Source organism: Buceros rhinoceros, unplaced genomic scaffold (assembly GCF_000710305.1).
Source record: "Buceros rhinoceros silvestris isolate BGI_N320 unplaced genomic scaffold, ASM71030v1 scaffold44417, whole genome shotgun sequence".
Lineage (NCBI taxonomy): Eukaryota > Metazoa > Chordata > Aves > Bucerotiformes > Bucerotidae > Buceros > Buceros rhinoceros.
Window position 1 is genome coordinate 1 of NW_010423576.1, and position 20,676 is coordinate 20,676.

The 20,676-nt window shown below is 38.0% G+C and overlaps 1 protein-coding gene across 1 annotated transcript; it reads right to left on the reverse strand.

Annotated features, from left to right (window-relative positions):
* Positions 1–5,876: 5,876 nt before the first annotated feature.
* ZNF507 (zinc finger protein 507) lies at positions 5,877–19,915 on the reverse strand. The gene is made up of 5 exons (XM_010140454.1): positions 17,807–19,915; positions 16,554–16,659; positions 12,111–12,225; positions 6,372–6,506; positions 5,877–6,240 (listed from the first exon to the last, which is right to left on the reverse strand). Exons 1-5 carry the CDS (start codon positions 19,913–19,915, stop codon positions 5,877–5,879), a joined length of 2,829 nt encoding a protein of 942 aa, XP_010138756.1.
* Positions 19,916–20,676: the final 761 nt, after the last annotated feature.

Below are 20,676 nucleotides of genomic sequence, written 5' to 3' on the forward strand. Positions count from 1 at the left end.
CAGCGGCGTAGAATTCACTTCTAGTGGTTTGGCTTTCCCCGAATAGATGTAATTACAGGTATAAGTGAGGCGATGTTTTTATTTTAAATTAGAATCCTAGAGAGCAGAGGTATCGTTTGTATTCAGTTCATTATAAGCTCCACTGTATTTCTTGGTCAACTGCAGCATAAACATGCCAGGGAGGAAAAGGTCTTTTCCAGACTTTTTTCCACTTAACCGGAACAAGCTACCCTTAAAATAATTTTTTACTGTAAATTTTACTTGTGTCTTTAAAGATAGTTACTGTAGAAGAAAGAATTCCCTGTAAAGCCCTTACCAACATGCTGACTCCCAGATCCTGTTTCAGAAAGCAGATTTCCCAATAATCCATAGAAATTCTGTGGAACAGGCAGGGATAGAGTCCGCTTCTTCAAGACAATATTCAGATGATTTTTTCCATCACCATTTTATGGTCCAGCAACACTTCTTTTCCTCTTTTACATTCCACAACCTTGCTTCATTGGCAAAGTCGGTATCTGGAGCATGAAGTCATGAAATCCTTAGAAAACATGCTCAGGGATGCCAAACCAACAGTGTATCTAGTAATCATCCTGCTAATTCAGAGCTTTGAAGCCATTGGCATTAGGAATCGGCAAATTTTTCAGTATCTATCTGTCTTTGCACACTTAGTGTGTTTGTAAGTATTTTTTTTTGAACAAACTATGATTTTCTCCTCCTCTGATTGCACTCTCCAAATACTATAGTCAATTTACAACAAGCAGACTAGCCACTAGCTACTTTTCTGAGCAATAAAGCAGGTGGTTTACTTGTGGAGAATGCTTAAACTAATGGAAACTGAAAAGCTATGGGCTTCACAATGAGCATTAGATTTATATTATTTTTATTACTAATAGCATCACTGCCACATCATGCATGTCAGGTGTTTGTAAAATGAACATACTATACACAGATGATACAAGTGATTTTACAGTGTAAATAAATGTAAAAATTATTTTGAGCACATGTATGTTTTTGTGTGAAGAGGGTCAGGTAATGTACTTTTCTGCAATAATTCTGACTGTAAATACTTGCTAAAGATACAGGACAGAGTTGATTTGAATCCCACTGATGAGTGGCAGGGCTCTAACCCACTTTCTCCTAACTCTCGGGAGCGCTACGTCCATCAGGTAGGTGAGAGCAGCTCTATGCAGCAAGCTCCGTGTCCAGTCCCGTTGCTGCAGTGCCGGCAGGGTGCCCTGGCTCCTGGGAGCAGCAGCCCCGCGCTGGGTTGGCCAGACCTAGCGTGGAGGGAAGGGGTCTGATACGACACGTGCGTCACAGCAGATGACGCGTCTTGGGATACCAGCTGGACTATGCATGACCACGTTATTTGTGGGGGGAAATAACTTCGGGTAAGGCTCTTTTGCTTTACTAAGATGAAGTAAGATAATTTGGCCCAGTGAACAGGGTAATACCATTTGCTCCTACTGCAGAGACTTTTCCCCAGGTTCTGCATTAGAGAAAACGTGACAAAGCTGCACAACACATTCTGTATCATTGCATCTAACCTTATTTGTAGAGCCCACTTTTTTTACTTCGATGTATTTGGCCCAGGGCCATAACAGTAACCAAAATGAAATAAAACAGCCTGTTTATGTAAATGCAAACCATTAGTAATACCAGCAGTGGGCACTCTCTGGTGCTACTTTCTCTTCTCTCTCCTTGGCCACTGAGTTGCAACGGCAACTGAGTTATAGATTATTTTTTTTTCCCCTGAAAAAGATGGAAAGCTCCAGCAAAGCTAAATATGCTGTATATTTAAAATTCGATTGCAAGGTATGTTTTAGCTTATGTGATGGATAAGCAAGAGTCAATCACTAATTTGTAAAAAGCTGCGTAAGGCTTTCACTCCCTTTACGTTAACAGAAAAAATTCCCACTACCTCCGTTATGAATTTTAAGAGTGCAGCTCTGTCCTTCATGTAACTGCATGCAGGCTTACAAGTATTTTGACCTAACAGTCTCGTATTTCGTCAGTAGAGTTACTTGAATAAAACTTATTTTAATTGAGTATTAAGACTGTAATAACTTGACACAAGAAAGAGAAATGGCAGTAAAGTATTTTAGAAACTTTTTGATTTAAACAGATTCCAGTCTCTCTAAACACTGGTTCAGTGTTTGAATTTTCCACATTTTTCCATATTTCAGACAGGTCAAATAAAAGTGACTAAAGCGTTTAACAAAAAAAGTTTATTACCAAAATACAATATTAAAGTCAATACGTGACAAACTCCTGTAAAGCAAAATAAATTATTCTAACATTGTACAGTATTTCAGAAGGTAGTTAAAGTAGTACTACAGACTTTGCTTCATAGTTCCAAACAGTTGTCTACCAGGAACACAATCCTAGAGAGAGCTTAAGGCATGCAGCTTAATGTGCTGGATAATTTTATAAAATGAAAGTCATCCTATTTAATAAGATACAGTATCAGTATTAACTGCAGTCTTTACATGTCAGTTTTCTAGGGTTTTTTATACTTTGGCTATAAAAGCAGTGCCATAGTGTTACGATACCTCTTCTTAAAAAAATACATGTACCCATGTCCATGAATATCAAATGCAAATGTAAATTTCTATTAAATATATCTTAACAAATGTTACTTTGAGCACCAACTGTACATTTTTAAAAATGATTAAATAAGTGCTTCTGAAAGAGGAAAATACAATAACTCTGACTGAATCCCACTCTATTTTTCCAGGCCAAGCATAAATTGGAAAGATGAAATATGCACCTATTTATCAGTATACTCTAGTATGAATGAAGTTTTCTCTTTAGTAGAAGTACAGGCATTTAAAACAAAGCTGCAAGTTACCAGTTCATATCACAAAATAAAATCTAGTTTAAATAAACAGCCAGTGAAAAGCTGGTCATCTGATAGTGCCGTGACAGAAGATTTGAAAATACTTTCAAAGCTCAAAGAAAGGGGAGGACCGCAGCATTGGTTACTCTGAAATGTGCTTAAAACCCCTTACGTAACATGCAACCAAGCCAACCATACACTTTCTAAAGCAGATAACCTGAGGAATAATTTGCTTTCAGAAAAACTAAGTCTGTAACTACTTCACATGCAGAAGTTCCGATGAAGCCCATGGGAACTGTGAGTGGGTAACTAATGGTAAGCAGCATGGAGACAGTTAAAAAAATAAATCTGTGCATATGGGAAAGAATTATTTGTTTTCATTTGTTAGGATCGATAATGTTTTTTTGAGGCAACTAACCTTCTACTATTTAATAGGAACACAAGGACAAAAGGAAAAAAGCAACAGCATGGCAAGAACATGTGCGAATAGATGCATCCTGCTTAGTAAACCCAGTACAGTGAGCCCTGGTGCATTATGCTTAACGCTGCAAGTGTGGCTTCCACATACACCAAAACTGTTAATTTTCCTTCAAGGGTACTTGCTTTTTGAATCTTGGTTTACTGCCATCTCCTCCTTAGCTTATGAATGCAAGTTTTTCACCTTTTTGTCTTTCAGTAGCTGAGCAACTTTAATTATCCCTTTACAGAAAAATAACGACGTGGCAAAATATTGTTTCTGTGAACACTGACTGGTGGTTTAGCATTGCTACGGACCTTTATAATTTTTTCAACAAATGGGATCTCTGAATAGAAGGTAGAGATATATTCCAGATAATGTACCATTTTTGCATTAATTCTCTATTGAAGGTAAAATACTGGTGTCAATAAGACAATATGAATATGCCATTACACTATTTCTAATTGAATTTGAGATCATGTAAATAAATCATGTCTTTCAAATGTAAAAATCTATAGGAATATGAAAAATAACTTTTAACTGAAAATAATGTATACTTACTTTACACATGTATTTAAAACTCAAATAGCTGACACAAAAATGCTCTGACATTATATCCCAACCAATTTTTCAAGTAATATGTGTACTTTCTGCTATTTCATTTATTAAAAAAAATAGGTATTTAACCCAAAAGAACAAGACAAATTAAGGAAATCACTTCAAAATAAAAATCATCAAATGTACTTAAGAGTTTCAGTGCCTTTACCCTGGCCTTTAGATTTTGTGGCACTTCGTTAAGATGTACCCAGACTTGTTTCCATTTCCTCTTTGCCACTTCTAGTCAGCAATAGCGCAACAGACAGTACACTACATAAGCCACCTTCTTAGATTTGCCATTGCAGCTTATTTCTGCTAGCAGAAATGTGTAAATCAACTGGCCACAAAATACTGTTTTTCTAACAGTAAGTCTTTTTTTAGGTAATGAGCTACTACAGATCAGGTAACTGCATGTCAGGAGCTAGGCATGCTGCTGTGCATCTGCTGCTCGTCGAAAGCAGAAATACATGCCCCAACTGGAAAGTTTGGATCTGGCTGCTAAAGGGCTTCTTTGGAAGTACTACTACTTCCCTTCACTGACGCATGTATTTCAAATGTTTTAAGTGGCCAACTTTATAAATAACCTCAGCCAAGTTGCCAGGTAATTAGCCAGTATAATAATATTCCAAAGTGAAACACAGATGAACGACTTCTGCAAATTGCTGTAACTGTAAAAAAACCCCAACAACTGCAAACAAACCCCAAAACCAAAAGCACTGTAACTGCAGAAGCTAAAGGATTTAAAAGGGAGAGATTTCTATGTGTTTCTTGGAAAACAAAGTGATCCCTAATTCCCTTTATGAATCCATCTTACAAGCACTAGTAAAATTTATTCTACAAGTGACTGGATATACTCTTGCTTAAAATATTGTCTGCCTTTTATTAAAAAGAGTTTTTAAAATGGTTAAAAATGGTTTTCTAGAGGAAGATTATCTTTCAGTGAATTATTTCTACAGTTACAGCTCTGCCAGACAAATGGGAAATCTAGACAGCCAGTGGGATTTCAAAGAACTCCACAGCATTTAGGCGTTCTCAAAATTCCACTTTGTTGCTCACCTACATCTTTAGGTATTTACAGAGGTTTAATCTACATCTCTGGCAATTATTGATAATACCTTGTCCTCATTAAAAACACTGCTCGTATATATTCTGCAAAGTAATCACCACAAATTAAAAGTGACATATGATCAGCTTTTGGTTTTTTTAATAGTTCTGCTGAATGTGTCAAGAAAACCATTAAGAAGCAGCGGGTCATTATTATAAAGGATCTTTTCCACACTATCAATTCAAAAGATAGCAGCTTTTCAGTTAGGATCCAATCAGACAAATAGTTATTAGCAAAATGCTTCGAGGCTCCTCAGCTCCCACTGCTCTGAATCAGACAGGATAGCAGTCTTTGCTGAAGGACGACTTGGAGTTTGTAAGGCCTTAAAAATAGATGGGGAAAAATGAAATGCCTATGGGTGCATGCACACATGCCCTGACGCTCCTCCCCTCTCCCTGCCTTCCAGAGTCCAGGCACTGGGGTTTATGAGATCATATTGTAAAATTTTTATCTGGTCTGTTGCCAGTTTCAAAAAAGAGGGAAAAATGTTCTCTGCTGAAATACTTAGAATTCCAACAACAAAGACAGAGGAAGAAGCAGCTCTTAAATTCTTTCATACCTTTGGGTTTTAACGTACTGTACTAATGCTTTATTACGGACTAGTACCTGACAATAAAAGAAAAAAACCAACAACCCTACATTCTTGGCACCATATAGAGAAATAACAGGTCAAAATAGATCGTTCTATTCCCCACTCCTTATATTTATCTCCTAAATGATTCTTCAGTCCCTGGTTGTGTTCCTACTGAAACAAGGACTCGGGATGGGAAACCAAGTTTTGCTTGCAATTCTTCTCTTGAGCAAGTTTCTCAGGCAAGAATTAGCTAAGAAAGCAAATACTCGGTCTAGGAAACCCTCTCTTTAACTTACTGCTTCTCCTAGTCGGTGCTCTGAGTTGTGCTATGGTCCTTGTTTAGAATGATGTTTATGATTTCACCCTCATGTTCTTTCATATGATCAAGCAGATTTTCTTTGTTGGTAGACTCAAAACCACAAATGCAGCAGCAGAAGAGAAGAACACAATATTCTGTGCCAAGATGGGGGAGAGCAGAGTTCTTTTCTAAACTGCATGAGGTATTCATAAAGTTAGGTTTTTCATTTTCATCAGAACCTGAAATTTCATTTGTAATCTGGTTAACCGGCTCTGTAAAAGACACCACGTTGTCTGAACTTCCTAGTATAGGGACTGTACTTTCATCTGAGCCTTCTAATAACATTTTGTCAGGAAGCTGTCCTTGAAACCTGAAATAATAAAAACAATAACAAATATCAAAACGTACAGTTGTTGCTTTTTGACAGGAACTTTATTTTCGATCAGAGTTGGGTCCTTTGAAAATTCTACATGATAGAGCTTGAAAGGAAATCAGGCATACCTGCTGCTTTGCAAAATTGCATCATTAATAGCCTTGTTCACTTGTTCGTAGTTATAATTTTGGTCACTCGCATGTTTCCACATGTGAGACTTCAGGGATGGAGGATGGCTACATACATATCCACAGAGAGAACATCTAGGGAAGAAAAGTGGAGAAGGAGAAAGAGAAATATTTAGAAGTTAAATTTTATTAGTTTAGTAATAGATTAGTTCTAAAAGGATGAGTAAACAGAGGGCTACATGTCCATCCTCTTCTCAGTTCCCCTTTTCAGTTTCATAACTAGGTCAAGTTAGATTGCAAAGTCTCATCCTGAAACGTAAGACTTTAGGGTCTGAGAATTTTTAGATTTGCTTTTTCTGACTTCTTAAACAAATGGATTAAAAATCTCGCCTGTTTGGCAAAAAAATGCAATTGTTCTGATGAGGGCAGAAACATGAAGCACATTGGTGCGGTATCTGGCAGGCAGGTAGTGACCTCTTTTTGCCATTGCTCTGAACCAAGCAGGAGCTGCGTAATTAGCACTGATAGTTTTAATTGAACTAATAAAGTCTTTCCTGGTGTGGTGTTTATTAGTTTGTTTAATCACAGCATTGTTGAAGTTGGAAGGGACTGCTTGAGATCACCTAGATCAGCTACAGCAGGGTGCCAAGGACAGTGTCCGGTCAGATCTGGAATATATTCGCACACTGAGATTCAGAGAGGTCACCATTCAGTCCATAGATTTTTCAATCAGCTTGGGTACCACAAGACTAAATTTTCTATTTCCCTACAAAATGCTGTCTTAAACAGTAAAGAACTAAAGCTTGAAGAATAAAGCCTATTTACACAGAGATGTAGTGTGCATTTATGGACACAAATAACCCGGGACTGATCAAATCCCACAGGACTTTTTTCATATTTGAACACACAACAGAGGAGGTTTTTTAGAAGTGTCTCCTAAGGTGATAAAGTAGTCATCTCAGCATGAAGCAGCAGAACACAGTACTCATGATCGGGACAACGTACCTCCTTGTCTTTTGGACAAGGAAGCTACTTTGCCTAAGTACCTGCTACTTTGGAAGTCTTCAGTTTCTCATGTCACATAGAAAAGACCAGGATCAAATTTTTCTAGAAATCAAAGGTGACCTCGTTCTACGAAATTATAGCTAGGAACGCGTCTCAGTTATCTCGTTCCTCAGTGAAAGTAAGATGTTTTCTGCTCAAGCAATGTGATCCAGTGTTACACTGTGATGAGCCTGTTAAAATGACTACTGTACTGCTAAGCTTTTGTAAATTTTTAAGATCTTTTCAGAAATAGAACCTGGAAACATGAGAAGGCCTATGTAAAGCAGTGTTACACACTGCAACTCAGTACGGTTTCACCGCTTCTCTTAATGGCAGTAGGATGTAGTCCTTAAGTGCCTTGCAAATGATCACATACAGGAGACTAGTTCTGCTCAGCAGAAGATTGCGAAGAACAGCAAAAATTGTGATCACAAGTTGTGAAGGCGCGGTACGTTGCCTTGCTTACGTAGCAAGATAATCGTGTCCTGCTGGGTAACAACAAGCATGTCCTTCTAGCTCACTTTTCTTTCTTACTTCTTTATTACTATCCTGTTTTCCTTCTAATTTGAAGCCTTATGAAGAAAATCGATGCTTTCAAGTATAGGCAGGTTCACTCTCAGGTTGAGAAACTTAGTATTTCTAATAAGGCTGTTACAGAATAATGGCATCAATAAAAATCAGAGAAAAGGCAGACCTTAGTTTACACACAAAATTAGGCCAAAATTCTTTTTTTTTCTTCTTTTGCAAAACACAAAGATCAACAAATAATCTTAATTACATTTGATATGCACATGTATTCCACTAGTCTTCTTATATGTACGATTTTACTGTGCCACTAACACAGCTTGGTCAGTGGGTTGGTAACACAGCAAATGAAGCAACAGTTCAGTGCTTCTTTTACCCCCTTTTAATCACAGTATCATTTTTGAAAATACATTAATTTGCTCAGGTGATTTACTAATCAGATTTACTTTGCTGAGAACAATACCATGAGCCAAATGCCGTTGACTGCTTTAGCATACAGTTCAAATCAAAGACACAGAAACTCAACAACTTTTAGCCTAGTTTATGATCATATAGTTAATGTATATTACCACATATGCAAAACATTCCCAGAGAAACAAAACTATTTTACTGCTGAGTTTAGTAGTGGAACCCTTTCGGTTCTATAGCATGATCTGCCCTACTGGCTGACCTGTGTCAAATTATTAAACTTTACTGTTCAAGTGTATCCTAAACTAATCTGCTGAGGAAACAATTATCTTGCAGCTTTTGATAGAGTACTTCCTTGGGGACATGGGCACCAAAGTGGAGGTTTTCAGTAATTTTCAGTAAGAGCACTCGGCAATACTGTATGAAGTGTGACCGCAGAGCTAATAGAGCTTAGTGCTACTAGGAACATGTTGGGGGAAAATGGAGCACAAGGACTTTTAAATTGTAGAAGCAGATCTTCTTGAGAAGAAACTCCGAAATGAATGTGCTTCATTTGGATTCTTCCTACTGCCTTTAAAATCTTACACTGAGAAATGTTCAGAATATTCCTGATTTTCTTTTCTTTCCCAGATTTTATTTTTTGTTGCAAATTAGTAGCGAATGATTGCGCACATTTGTACCAGCTTTCTCATATATATATAAAACCATACACAGCTATGGACAGACTATAAAGGACATGCTTAAATGACTATTCAGAGTAACTCTTAACTAGGGTAGTGTGATGCCAATCTGGAATCTAAGTAACATGTATGCAAAGGCTGTGCCTAGACTAGGATGTTAAATAAAGCCAGAGAACATTCCTGGGAACTGGAATTTAAAAATCTATAATGTTAAATGTTAGAAGTGCCCCTGGCATGGTTTTGGCACGTGCCACCTCCCAAACAATTCCAGGCACGCTTTGGTAATTCACACGGTCCAGAAACTACTTGCAATAGGCAGTTTATGCAACCATCCCATTCTAGAAAGAAAAAGCTGAATACTGTACCAGAGGGAGGTCACGGACATGTTTATTTAGTTAGCATAAACACTGCCTGGGAATGCCACATCAAATCTCTTCTCTCTTTCTCTCTCTCTCACAAAAAAAAAAAAAGTCACTGGAACGAAGAATGAATCTAGGAAGGAAAAGAATAGAATCTGAACTCTGCTTTATATTTTAACATAACAAAGTCACTACTGTCACAGCTGTTTTGCCAAATTAGAACTGTTACATACTTGTACTGTTCCATTAGCTGCACTGCCTGATGCTCCTGGGGGTGGCGCCTCATATGACATTTCAAGCTATTCATATTTGTGGTGGCGAAGTCGCATACTCGACATCTGAAGAGACAATAACAAGTAAACTAATCTGACAATTACCTGCTAGTACTATTCCAGAAATAAAAATCTATGAGAAAACAATAGTATCTGGAAAGACTACGGTTACAGACTAACAATATTTACAGAAGTCCCAGTCATTACAGTTGTTGGACTGAGGGAATCTTTTGCAGCTCAGAAAAGTCTCCACCTTTGAGCAAGAGTCACTAGGCATGTGGACTGTGTTCCTCCTTGACATCTACCTTGCGTGCCTCTGCTGGAGTTGGTAAGCATCACGAAGTATAAGGGAGATGTGGATGCCCTTGAAGGGATGCAGCCCTGATGCAAGTTGCTTGGCTGTGTTATGTAAAGGCAGAATACGACCGTAAGGGCCACAGGGGACACAGTGTATTTAGAAGTGAGTCTTGTTCCTCAAGAGTATGCGTTCCACTTAATGGAACACCATGTTTCTCGTGACATTTCAAAAGGCAAACTATGTATTTAGTAATACAAAGTCTAAGTTTCAGAGCATTACACCTGAAATAGAAGTCAGGGACAAAAGCAACACATTTAGACTCAAGTGCCCTAAGACAAGTGTCACATCATGCTGTCTAAATTTTAATTGGTATCTTTGTATAAAAACATCTTGCCTGTTTGGCGAAAAAAATGCAATTGTTCTGATGAGGGCAGAAACATGAAGTACACTGGTGCGGTATAAAAATGTATAAAACTCATGGCTCTAGATTTAGATCCATGGATTTAGATCCCAAACTACTACACGGAATACTATGCTATTCATAAGTATCAGCATACTACCACACAAGCTTCCTGTACATAACATACCCAAACAGAAGCCATCAAGCTTAGCTACAACTCCTTGTGTTCCTTAGGACTTTAGATGTTTGGGGGTTTTTTAAATGGTAAAACGTCCAATATTTACTAAGGCTAGTCTATAGTTTGAAACAGTTTGAGACTGCAGGATACCTAACCTTAACTTTATTTTTGAAAGGACTTAGTTGTGCAGTATTAAAATACAGAAGGTATCAAAACTACAAAAATGCATTATTAGGAGGCTATATAGTTTAATTTCCAGCAATTTTTGTAAAAAAAATTACAAAAGATGTTTACAGCTATAAAAATGGCAGCAATATAGCAAGTTGCTATTTAATACCATGAAAGGCTTGAGGAATACATGTTTCAGAAGGAGAAATACCATAAATACTGGATCTTCATGTTTTTCAGGCTGTGGCTTAAGTATCCTGCCAGCTCTGCAGGTTTGTCTAAGGGGTTTATAAAAATATAACAAGAAAAGCAAGCCAGATCAGCAGGCTTAAATTTAGTAAGCAGCAGTCTGTAACACCAGTGGAAAATTTTCAAGGGTTCCTAAATCAAGCAGGCTGGCTAACACCAATTCAGAAAACTACCACGTACAAGACACTCTACAGTACCTGCTGTTCCAGCCCCACTACACAACAAATAACGGCAATAGGGAAGATTCTGAGGAGAACAGCTCTCTGAGCAAACACCTTGGAAATTTTTGCCATGCTATGGGCTATCAGTATAATGCACAAATCAAAATACAACATGTCTTCTGGGCTTGTTTATCCAAAAGAGAAAGTCCCTGGCTGATCTCAGCATTTCAAGGTGTTGAGTTTCCAGAATTTGTATTAGAAAGGGACAAGTATATTGCTCAAAAATTCTATTAACTCAGATCTATCTTCTAGCCACTAGAGAGGGACAAAGATCCACACTGGATGATTATGGATTGAATTTGCAGGAATTTATGCAGCAACCAATAGAAAAATGCATGATTTATTTTTCTGCTGGGGACCTGAGCTATAGCATTACATGTGATTTTAGATATCAAAGTTTCTATATAAATTCATACGGCATCCTTGTGAAAAAGTTCTAAAATCTGACCCTAAGCGAGTGTGTTCTTATTGTTTGAAACCTGTGAAAAAGATGAGGGGATTGGTGACACGGCAAAAGGCAGAATTTTGCCACACTCTGTAGAAGCCAATGTGCAAAGTAGCAATATGACAATGGAGAACACTTTGCCATAAAGCTAATCCAAAATGAACGTAAGTGTGCAAGGAGTTCAAGAAATACATTATTACTACTGGACAAGGTTGAATTTTACAATGTAATTATTTCCCTTTCCCCATCTGAATGCTACAAACTGAAAACACGCAGTAGACTGCTGTAAGGAAAGGTGCATCCTGGAGACGTTAGCAAATCTTACTGATACAGTTTGAGTCAGCCTGCAAGCGTGGCTCCTTCAGATCTGGATTACGTAACGGAAATTCTTTAAAAATACCTTCAAAACCGCATGAGCAATTAAGGAACCTTTTTAGTTAAAACAAGTAAACCAGGCACGTAGCATTCATCAGCGATAACTGAGACACTTACCTGTATGGCTTATCGGAGTTATGAATTCGTCTGTGATTTCGCACACCAACGTAAGTTGTGCTTGTGTAGTCACACACATCACATCTGTACAGCTTCTGCACTGAAGACTTATTTCCTATACGAAACACAGTCCGTTGTTTTAGAGAGCTGCATTCAGCATTTTAAGAATTTCTCATAATTTCAGCATAACTGAATCATGAAACTTGAATTAACATTTTAAAGCAGTACTTTTAAATATCTATAAATATTTAATACTTCTAAAGTATCTGGAGCGAACTGGCAGTGGACACAGAGATTAATAAAGGTATAGTTTATTTACCACGCTGTTCGGCATTCACCCCTCCGTCTACTGAAATTATTAAAATTTTGGGAAAACACATTCTTTATCTCTATGTGGACACCTCCCTTCTTCCTGCATTGGGTTAAAATCCTGTTATTATAGCAAAAAGTGATAAAATGTGGGAACTGCTGAACTCAGCAGTCTCGCTGCTTTGCAGAATGAGTCAAATCAAAGGAAAAGACGGGCATTGAGAATGGACAAGTTTCCAACTGGCAAACATAGAAAAGAAAAACAATTTAGGTGCCTCCGAAAGCACCTAAATCCTCTTTATCATGCACATACACTCTCACTTTCAGAAGGATCTGAGATGGTAAAGAAAATAGATACTGACCAGGTTGTTAAGAAATAATTTGGAATTTCTCCAAATTACCAAAAAACAATTGTAACAAAAATAATAATTTTTTTCTTTCCAGAATGAAGGACACTCTTGAAAGATTAATGGTCACAAAAGCTAGTGACTAATTTAACAAAGGAAAATGTGTGCCCACAAGCGCACAGGTTGAATATTTTTGAGATGTAAGTGTGTAGACTTAAACAGCCCTATTCCTGCTCCCTCACTGAATAGTGGAACTGATTTGGGTTAAAATATGAACATTTGTGAAGAGGGATGGTATTTTTAATGCAGGTTATTTTGCCATTCCAGCCTATCATGCAGCCTTCATGCATTTCCCAAAATGAAGGAACATCAGAAACATCAAGGAACACCAAGGTTGGAGCTGCACTATTGTCGAAAGAAACATCAAACTAAAAATCAAAAAGCTTTCTTTCTGCATCTGACCTCTTCACTAGCTTAAGGAATTCTACTTTTTTTTTCCCGAGTGCAAGTAAGGTGCTCAAGTTCTTTTCACCAATTACACCAAATTCTTATTAGCTGGCTAAACAGTCAGGCCGTTACTCTTATCACGTACATGAGCTTTGAAGAAACTCTGATACAGATCCCTGGAGACTTTCTCCAGTGAGTAGAGATCATTACTGGAGTACATCCCCAAACCAAAACAAATACACAATTCAATAAATAACGTGTGGGGGACAAAGTAAAGCTCAGACTTCAGAAACTCTTTATGCTTCTATGAAGCACGTCTCCAGCACAAACAAATCATTAGTCTGTGCTGGGAAGGGGTTTACTATTAGTAGGATACCAGGAGATCCTAGGTAGAACAGAAAAGGGTGTATTAGCGGGATGTTTTTTAGTCAATATTGCCTTAAGAACTCTGATAGTATCAGGAAGTGGAATTCACATTTCTACACTTATTCTTTTATGAATGCACATTTACGTAGAAGATCTCGACTGAATACAAAGACATTTGGTGGGCTGCAGATCTTCGGGAGAGTGGGGACTGTGGGAAGGTTAAGCCACTGCGCATGCTACTCGACTGGGGATTCCATCCTAAATTCTGCAGCTTTAGAATAAACTGCTCCCAAATGTACTTTCTGTTACAAATCGGGTATATTATTGGGCAGGCAGCTCAAAGGAAAGAGTATCTAACGCCTTCAGCACTACGCAAACATACACCTATTGCAAAGTTCTGTCGCAGTGGCTAACCACCCAGGAGCACACGCTGCGGAGCAATTACTGACAAACAATCCCTCCTTTATATTTATTCCTTTGACAAAATACACATAAATTATAATACATCATAAAATCTCTCGCGGTTCCAAAACAGCAGTCGTGTCCCCCACTTCCTCCAGTAGATTATTTCTTGTGGGTTTGAGGCCTTTTTTGCTGTCTGGATGGTGGGTACTAGGTCTCTTAAAAGTGAACATGGAAATGACAGATCTTTCTTCTAGCAGCAGTAACAGGTGCTCCTGTAATGCTGCTTATAACCCTATTCCTTCATTATTAGACATTTAAAATCCAATCATATCCAGTATCATAATGCTCCCTTTTATTTTATTATACAACCACGATGAATAAAGAGACTTTTAGGACTATTTCATAAATAGAAATGAAACTGTTCCAGCTCAGGCATCTTTCACATAAACAGATGCTATGCCATAAACTTCTTTGTTTTGTGTCGCTTTATAGGGATGACATCTGTTTGACAAGAGATTGCAGTGGTGTTGCAATTTGATTATAAATTGGTTCTGAAATAATTTAAGCATTCCACAGTGTGAGTTAATAAAAGTTTAAAAGGAGAACTGTTTTCATTCAAGCCACGTTACTAAATTTCATGTGGGGTAAACAATCAATTAAAGTACATGGCTGTAACATTTTTATAAGATAATAATGAGCAAAAAATATTTTAAAAAATCTCTAAAGTAATTAAATTGAAAGCAGGCAGTTTTTCTTGAACAGGGGTTCTTCCTTCATGGAAGCTAATTTACAAGATCAGGATATAAACTCCTTATGAAAACACCCTGTTTTCAATAGCAGACAGGAACCTTGATTTTCAGTCACCTTAACAGGACTTTAGTTCAAAATATACAGTATTCCCCAAATCTGACATGCTTTAGGTGTTGCAAGGTAGTTATTCCTGTATCGTGACATCTTTAAAAATACTGGTTTAAAACAAACAAAACATTGTCAGAACAGTCCAAGCTGTGCTCAGAGATACTTGTAACCAGCTAAACTAACAGTGTTTTATTTCCTATCACTTCCATTAAAACATCTACGTTATTTTTCTGAAGAACCCCCCCCTCTAGTTAATGGGGAACGTGCCCACTACTAGCAGACAGACCCCAGGCCTTTTTCCTGTCTCCCCCTGACTCCCCCAGGCTTAGGTCTTAGGATGCAGTAAGCACTACAGATCCATTTCCTGAATTTCAACGCCTTCTGCATTCATGAGAGCAAAAAGGAGTCGGGAAGGGTCATTTCACCTGAGGCTGGGAAGATAATTAACTTTTAAGTTTCTAACTTGAATCTGGAAAGCCAGAAAAAGAGGCAGCATGGGCTTAGAGAACAGAAGTCAAGAGTTACGGATCTCAGTCCATTCTGACATCTACCTTGTGGCTTTGGACAAATCATTAATGGTTCAAGCCATCCACCCTGGCTCGTGCTGGTTAGTACCTTTTTTCCCAGGCAGCTGCATCAATTTCAATGATTAGTTTTGCACTTGCTGCTCAGGTGTAGAGGTAAGAGCAGAACCCAGAAGTTTTAACTGCAATCGAAGTACTAGAGTAGCGCACGTTTTGCTGTCTAAATAAGCAAGACTTGTCCTAACAACCACAGTTAGGACAGAAGAGAGCTGTGTGCACAAAATGGAAATACTGCAGCCCACAGTTGTGCAAAGGTGATATAATTACCATTATTTTTCCACAGTGCTCTAAAATAACAAAATACTAATAATTACAGTATTGCCTTGAGAATAAAATTGCTGTAAATATTTTCAGTAACTAACCCACCAGAGAAGAGGATGCATTCCAGTTGCAATAATAAGTATCAGGCCCCTAGGCTACTCAAAAGTGTTTTAAGACCACACTGTCTCCTGAATTTCCAAATTTGGCTATTTCCCCCCTATTTTGCTACCTTTACACATCAAGAGTTTGGGGTTTTCTTGTTGCTGTTTAATACAAAAATTATTAAATTATAAGCAGATCCACAGTTAGGCATACATTTAGAAAATACATACCTACAGTTACCCTGGCAACTGTTACAGATAAAGGTTGCATTTTTAGAATGCCTTACGTTTGCCTCTCTAAGGATAAAACAAATTACTCATTTTGGATACTACCATAATTAAACAGAAACTTCTAAACACAGAATGGATGCTATTGCATGTACATGTTGATGGCAAACTACATTACCATAGCGACTTTCGCTTTATTTTGTTTACTAGGTGATCTGGGAAATACTGTGGCTGCTGAAGGAAGGAAAAAAATATTTTTTTCCTTAAAATTCAGAGTAATACACCATACCAGTTGTCTTTCATAAGAAGAAATACAAGGTCCAATTACAGGGGCTATAAATAAATGTCAGTAAGATATCTCAGGACTGACTATAGTAAGTTTTGCACACTCAGAATAACATACGTTTAAGGGTATGAACAGGGATGAAAACATTTCAGCATGAACGAGATCTTAAACCCACTTCTATTCAAACAGAGCAAACCGAAGTAATGTTATGAGAGACTTCTTGTAATGCCAAGTGTAAAGATGAACAGTACCTTCTCTTTCATCTGCCTCGTTGGAAACGACTGGTTTGTTAGGTGTGGTTGTTGAAAAGATATCTGGAAGACTGTGTTGTTCTCTTTCGTGGTTTCGCAGCTGGCTCTGAAAAAACCAATTTCCCATGCTTAAATACACAATACAAACATCCAATGGTCACTTCGAATACTGCAATCATTTGTGACACTGTTACTCAAATTTTAATGACAAGTGTTTTAAAAATGCATGTTAGCATATACATAGACTCTCCCTCAGGCAATTTTACTAGAAACAAAACAAAGTAAATAACATTAATTAATAACATAAAGGACTGATGAGAGTGACTGAGAGGATTATTTGGTTTGTGTTTATTTAGAAAATAAATTTCTTTATTCTCCCTTTCCCACACGCAAGTGGCAAGGAGTTCTTCCTCCAAAATTACTATACTCCGAAAGCAGTATTAGACTAGAGAGTGTGTGAAAATTGACTCCATTTCCACACTGCCTGGAGACTTAAGAATACGTTATTCCTGTTTGTACTTGCTTGTAGAGGAGAGGGGGGAGAGAGCCTTTTGCTACCCTAACTGTTTATTTTTTCAAACTAGGACTAAACAACAATAAATATGGGAAAATTTGCACTACAGTTGCCTACCAGGGTTTCAGCTGTACAGCTAGAAACTGATGCTATCTATTCTGTACTCCTGAGTGCTGAACTGGGTATACAGGAACACACTCACCAGCACTAATGCTTCAAATGTTGATTGTAAAGATGGAAGAAATACATTATTCTGCTCACAGGTGTAATATTCCTGATCTAAGTTCTACAGAACATCCAGACCAACACATCAACAGAGGAAAAAAGAAAAGAATTTCTGTTTCAAAATGTCTCAAGTTATCCCCAAATGCCACGATTACTTTTGCACGCACATTTCAGGATTCTTTTCAAGTTTCAGCTATTAACTTCTCTGACAGCTTCCATTTCTTCTTGTAGTTGCTACACATGGGCAGAAACCCCATAATATTAATATATCCGTAAGATGGTTCTTAGGGAAATAACTTATGTGAGGAAGCCAGCTTATTTCTGCGGGTAAATCAGAATAATTATAGCTGAATTGTGTATGTGGAAAGTGCTGCTGGCAATAAGCCCCAACTGTACTGACAATGAAGCCAGGATGTCAGACTGAATTAAGTTAGCAAGAGGGATCACCAGTCACTAAAAAAGTAGCAAAATGGGTTCTTTAGCTATTACAGACAGGCACAGAAAGTAACTTTACCTTATAATGAAAGGATTCTTCACATTGTTTGCACTGATACATTCTTGTTTTGCAGTGGTTGATCATGTGGCTCTCTAAATCCTTACTATTGTCAGCAATGTGTTCACAGATCGGACACTGGTACGGCTGCCTCTGACGATGGACTCGCAAGTGTTGTTTTATGTAGCCCTTATTACCACTGCTATAGTGGCAGAGGCGACAGCGGTAGGGTCGGTCTACGTTAGGTATATATTCCACTAGGTTACTTCCAGAAATATTTGCATCATTTGCATTTTGGCATTGTGCGTTGTCTTGTAATTCTTTCAAAATGTCATCATCAGAAGCATTCTGGTCTGTCCTCTCCTTCAGTTTTTCAATGACAGTGAGCAGTGACATACTGATGCCCATTTTAATTGGTGCTTCCGATAACTCTGGCCTTTCTTTCTTTATCTCAACTATCGCACATTCACTTTGGTTTAAGCCACTAAACTCCTCTGAAGGATTCTTCAGTGAGGATGCTGGTTTAGAATGAGCCAAGCACGGGCCACCCGCTTCTGCCTGTCCTGCACCTGCATTCACAGTATCTTCTCCAGTCAGAGTCCTGAAGCTAGACCTCGTTAGTTCTGCAGCTCTGATAGGCATCGTAACAAGAGCTTCTGCAGCTAGGGAGTGCAGTCGTAAAGACTCTGAATTTGTCCTTCTTCGTGCAGGAGGCACATTTTCATCAGTTGTTACATTTTTATTAGAGCTTGATTCATTATCTTTCTTTTCGGTATTATTCCATCCTATTATTACTTCTTGAATTCCATGTGAAGGATAAACTTCACCAGGTTCTTCACAGGTAACATGGGACTCCTCTGAGATTAATTTTTTTTCAGTTTTAATGTCAGCGTTCATCAAGAAAGGCTTTTGTAAGACACTCTCCTCAGCACCTGGCAAACGCTCTACTATTACATTAACATGACCCTCTTTATTTGGACTACAACTGATGATTTTCTGTGCTGATGAAAGCAGGCTATCAGTTATCATATGATCCTGTTCTGTATCTGACACAGTCTCCTCTAGAACCTCTGTAATAGGAATTAACACCTCTTCCTCTTTTACATCTACTCCTACTGGTGATTTACACGACAGTTGCTCAGAATTGCAGATCTGAAGTTGAAGAGAAGGTTCACTATGGATATCAAGATCACTGCTTTCCAAAGAAAGAACAACTGCATCCACACTATGAGGTGTGTGAGTTACAACTGTCTCTGACAAGTTGGTAGGTTCATTTTCTTCCTCAAAGATAGGATAGGAGCAATCAACCTCACCCGCATGTTTCCAAGCGTGTGTCTTCAACATTCTTTGTTGACCACAGGTGTACCGACAAATTAAGCACCGGTACATGCCATACTGCTCGTAAGTATACCATTTTCTCCTACCCATTTCAGGCATATGGGTAGACTGAGTCGTATCTTTACATTCCAGATTTCCTGTCTCATCAGTCTCTGATTTGACACTTCCTTCCACTGGCCCTTGCAAAAATGAACTTGTGACGTTTACACATTGCTGCACTTTTGTCTGGATGCTGTTTTTATCATCTTTCTCATGGTAGTTCTGGAAGTGGGATTCAAGTTCTTCTTGGCTTTTGGAAGAAAAATGACACTCTGAGCACATTAATATCACTTCGTTTTTCTGCCCGTGTTGCTTTATATGTTCTTGTAGCGTTAAGAGAGAAGGTGATAGAAACTTACACAGACTACACTGGTAGCATGTCACATTTTTTTTGCTTTGTGGAAGACATTCAGTCACAAAATAATCTGCTGGTAACTCTTCAGTCTTTTTAGCAGCAATAACAGAGAGCTCAATTGCTTTAGCCGGGATTTCACAAAGATCGTTTGTGTCAAAGGACTGTGCAGAAGTATTAGGATGGGAACGTTTTTTCCCTATTAAAAGGCATCTTTGTGACTTCTCACTTTCAACTATTTTGCTTAGTTTCTGGATAACATGGATTAGTGGATCGGTTTTACATTTTCTCTGATCTTCACTGTTCTGCAGCGTGGGGCCAATGACTGTTTCAGAAATCAGCACAGCTTCCTGCTCCCCAATATTTGGCATCAATACTGCAACACTGCTTCCTTCTTCCATAATACCTAGCAGAAAGAATTTTATAAAAAATTAAAATTTAAACCTGCACCATAACAATAACGCAACCCAGCACTATTAAGATTTCTCCCTCTACTAAATAATTGCCTATCACAACTAAACAAAATCTTTCAGAATGGGAACATAAATAGCCAAAGATTCTGAGGGCATTCAGTAGAGAGCATAAATGCTATTCAGTACAGCTGGACAGAATAATTCCAAGACAGCCTATAGCAGTCTGCCTCCAAGTTGTACAAGGGCGAGAGAAATATTTTTCAAGCGCTAATTAGCACTGCTGCAGCTATTGTCTTTTTCTTTACAAGGACTACACACTTGAATGCCAGACACTTACATATCCCAATCCACAGTAACCGGCAAATTTCTGTTTAAAAGCCATGATATGATATGAAAATGTATTCCTAACACACCTACTGATACGCTGATGTCTGCTAAAGCAAATGACAATTTGCAACAACATAATTTACAAAAATAACCAATTTTTTCCTTGAAATGTTAGTTAAAGGAAGTAATTCTGGTATTTACTTGCGTTAGTCATTTCACTAAGACTGTATTAAAGAACGTTCAAATGTCAGATCGTACTTATTATAAATGTAATTTTCTAGAAAAGCTGCTAACTGTAGCTTTTCTACAATTCCTTAATGGTAGGGAAAATCAACTGGCACTAAAGTTATAAAGATTTTTTTCTGTTTTGAGGGAAAGCTGAAGGCAGTAACTATTTCCACTCACACTTCCTTTAAATATAC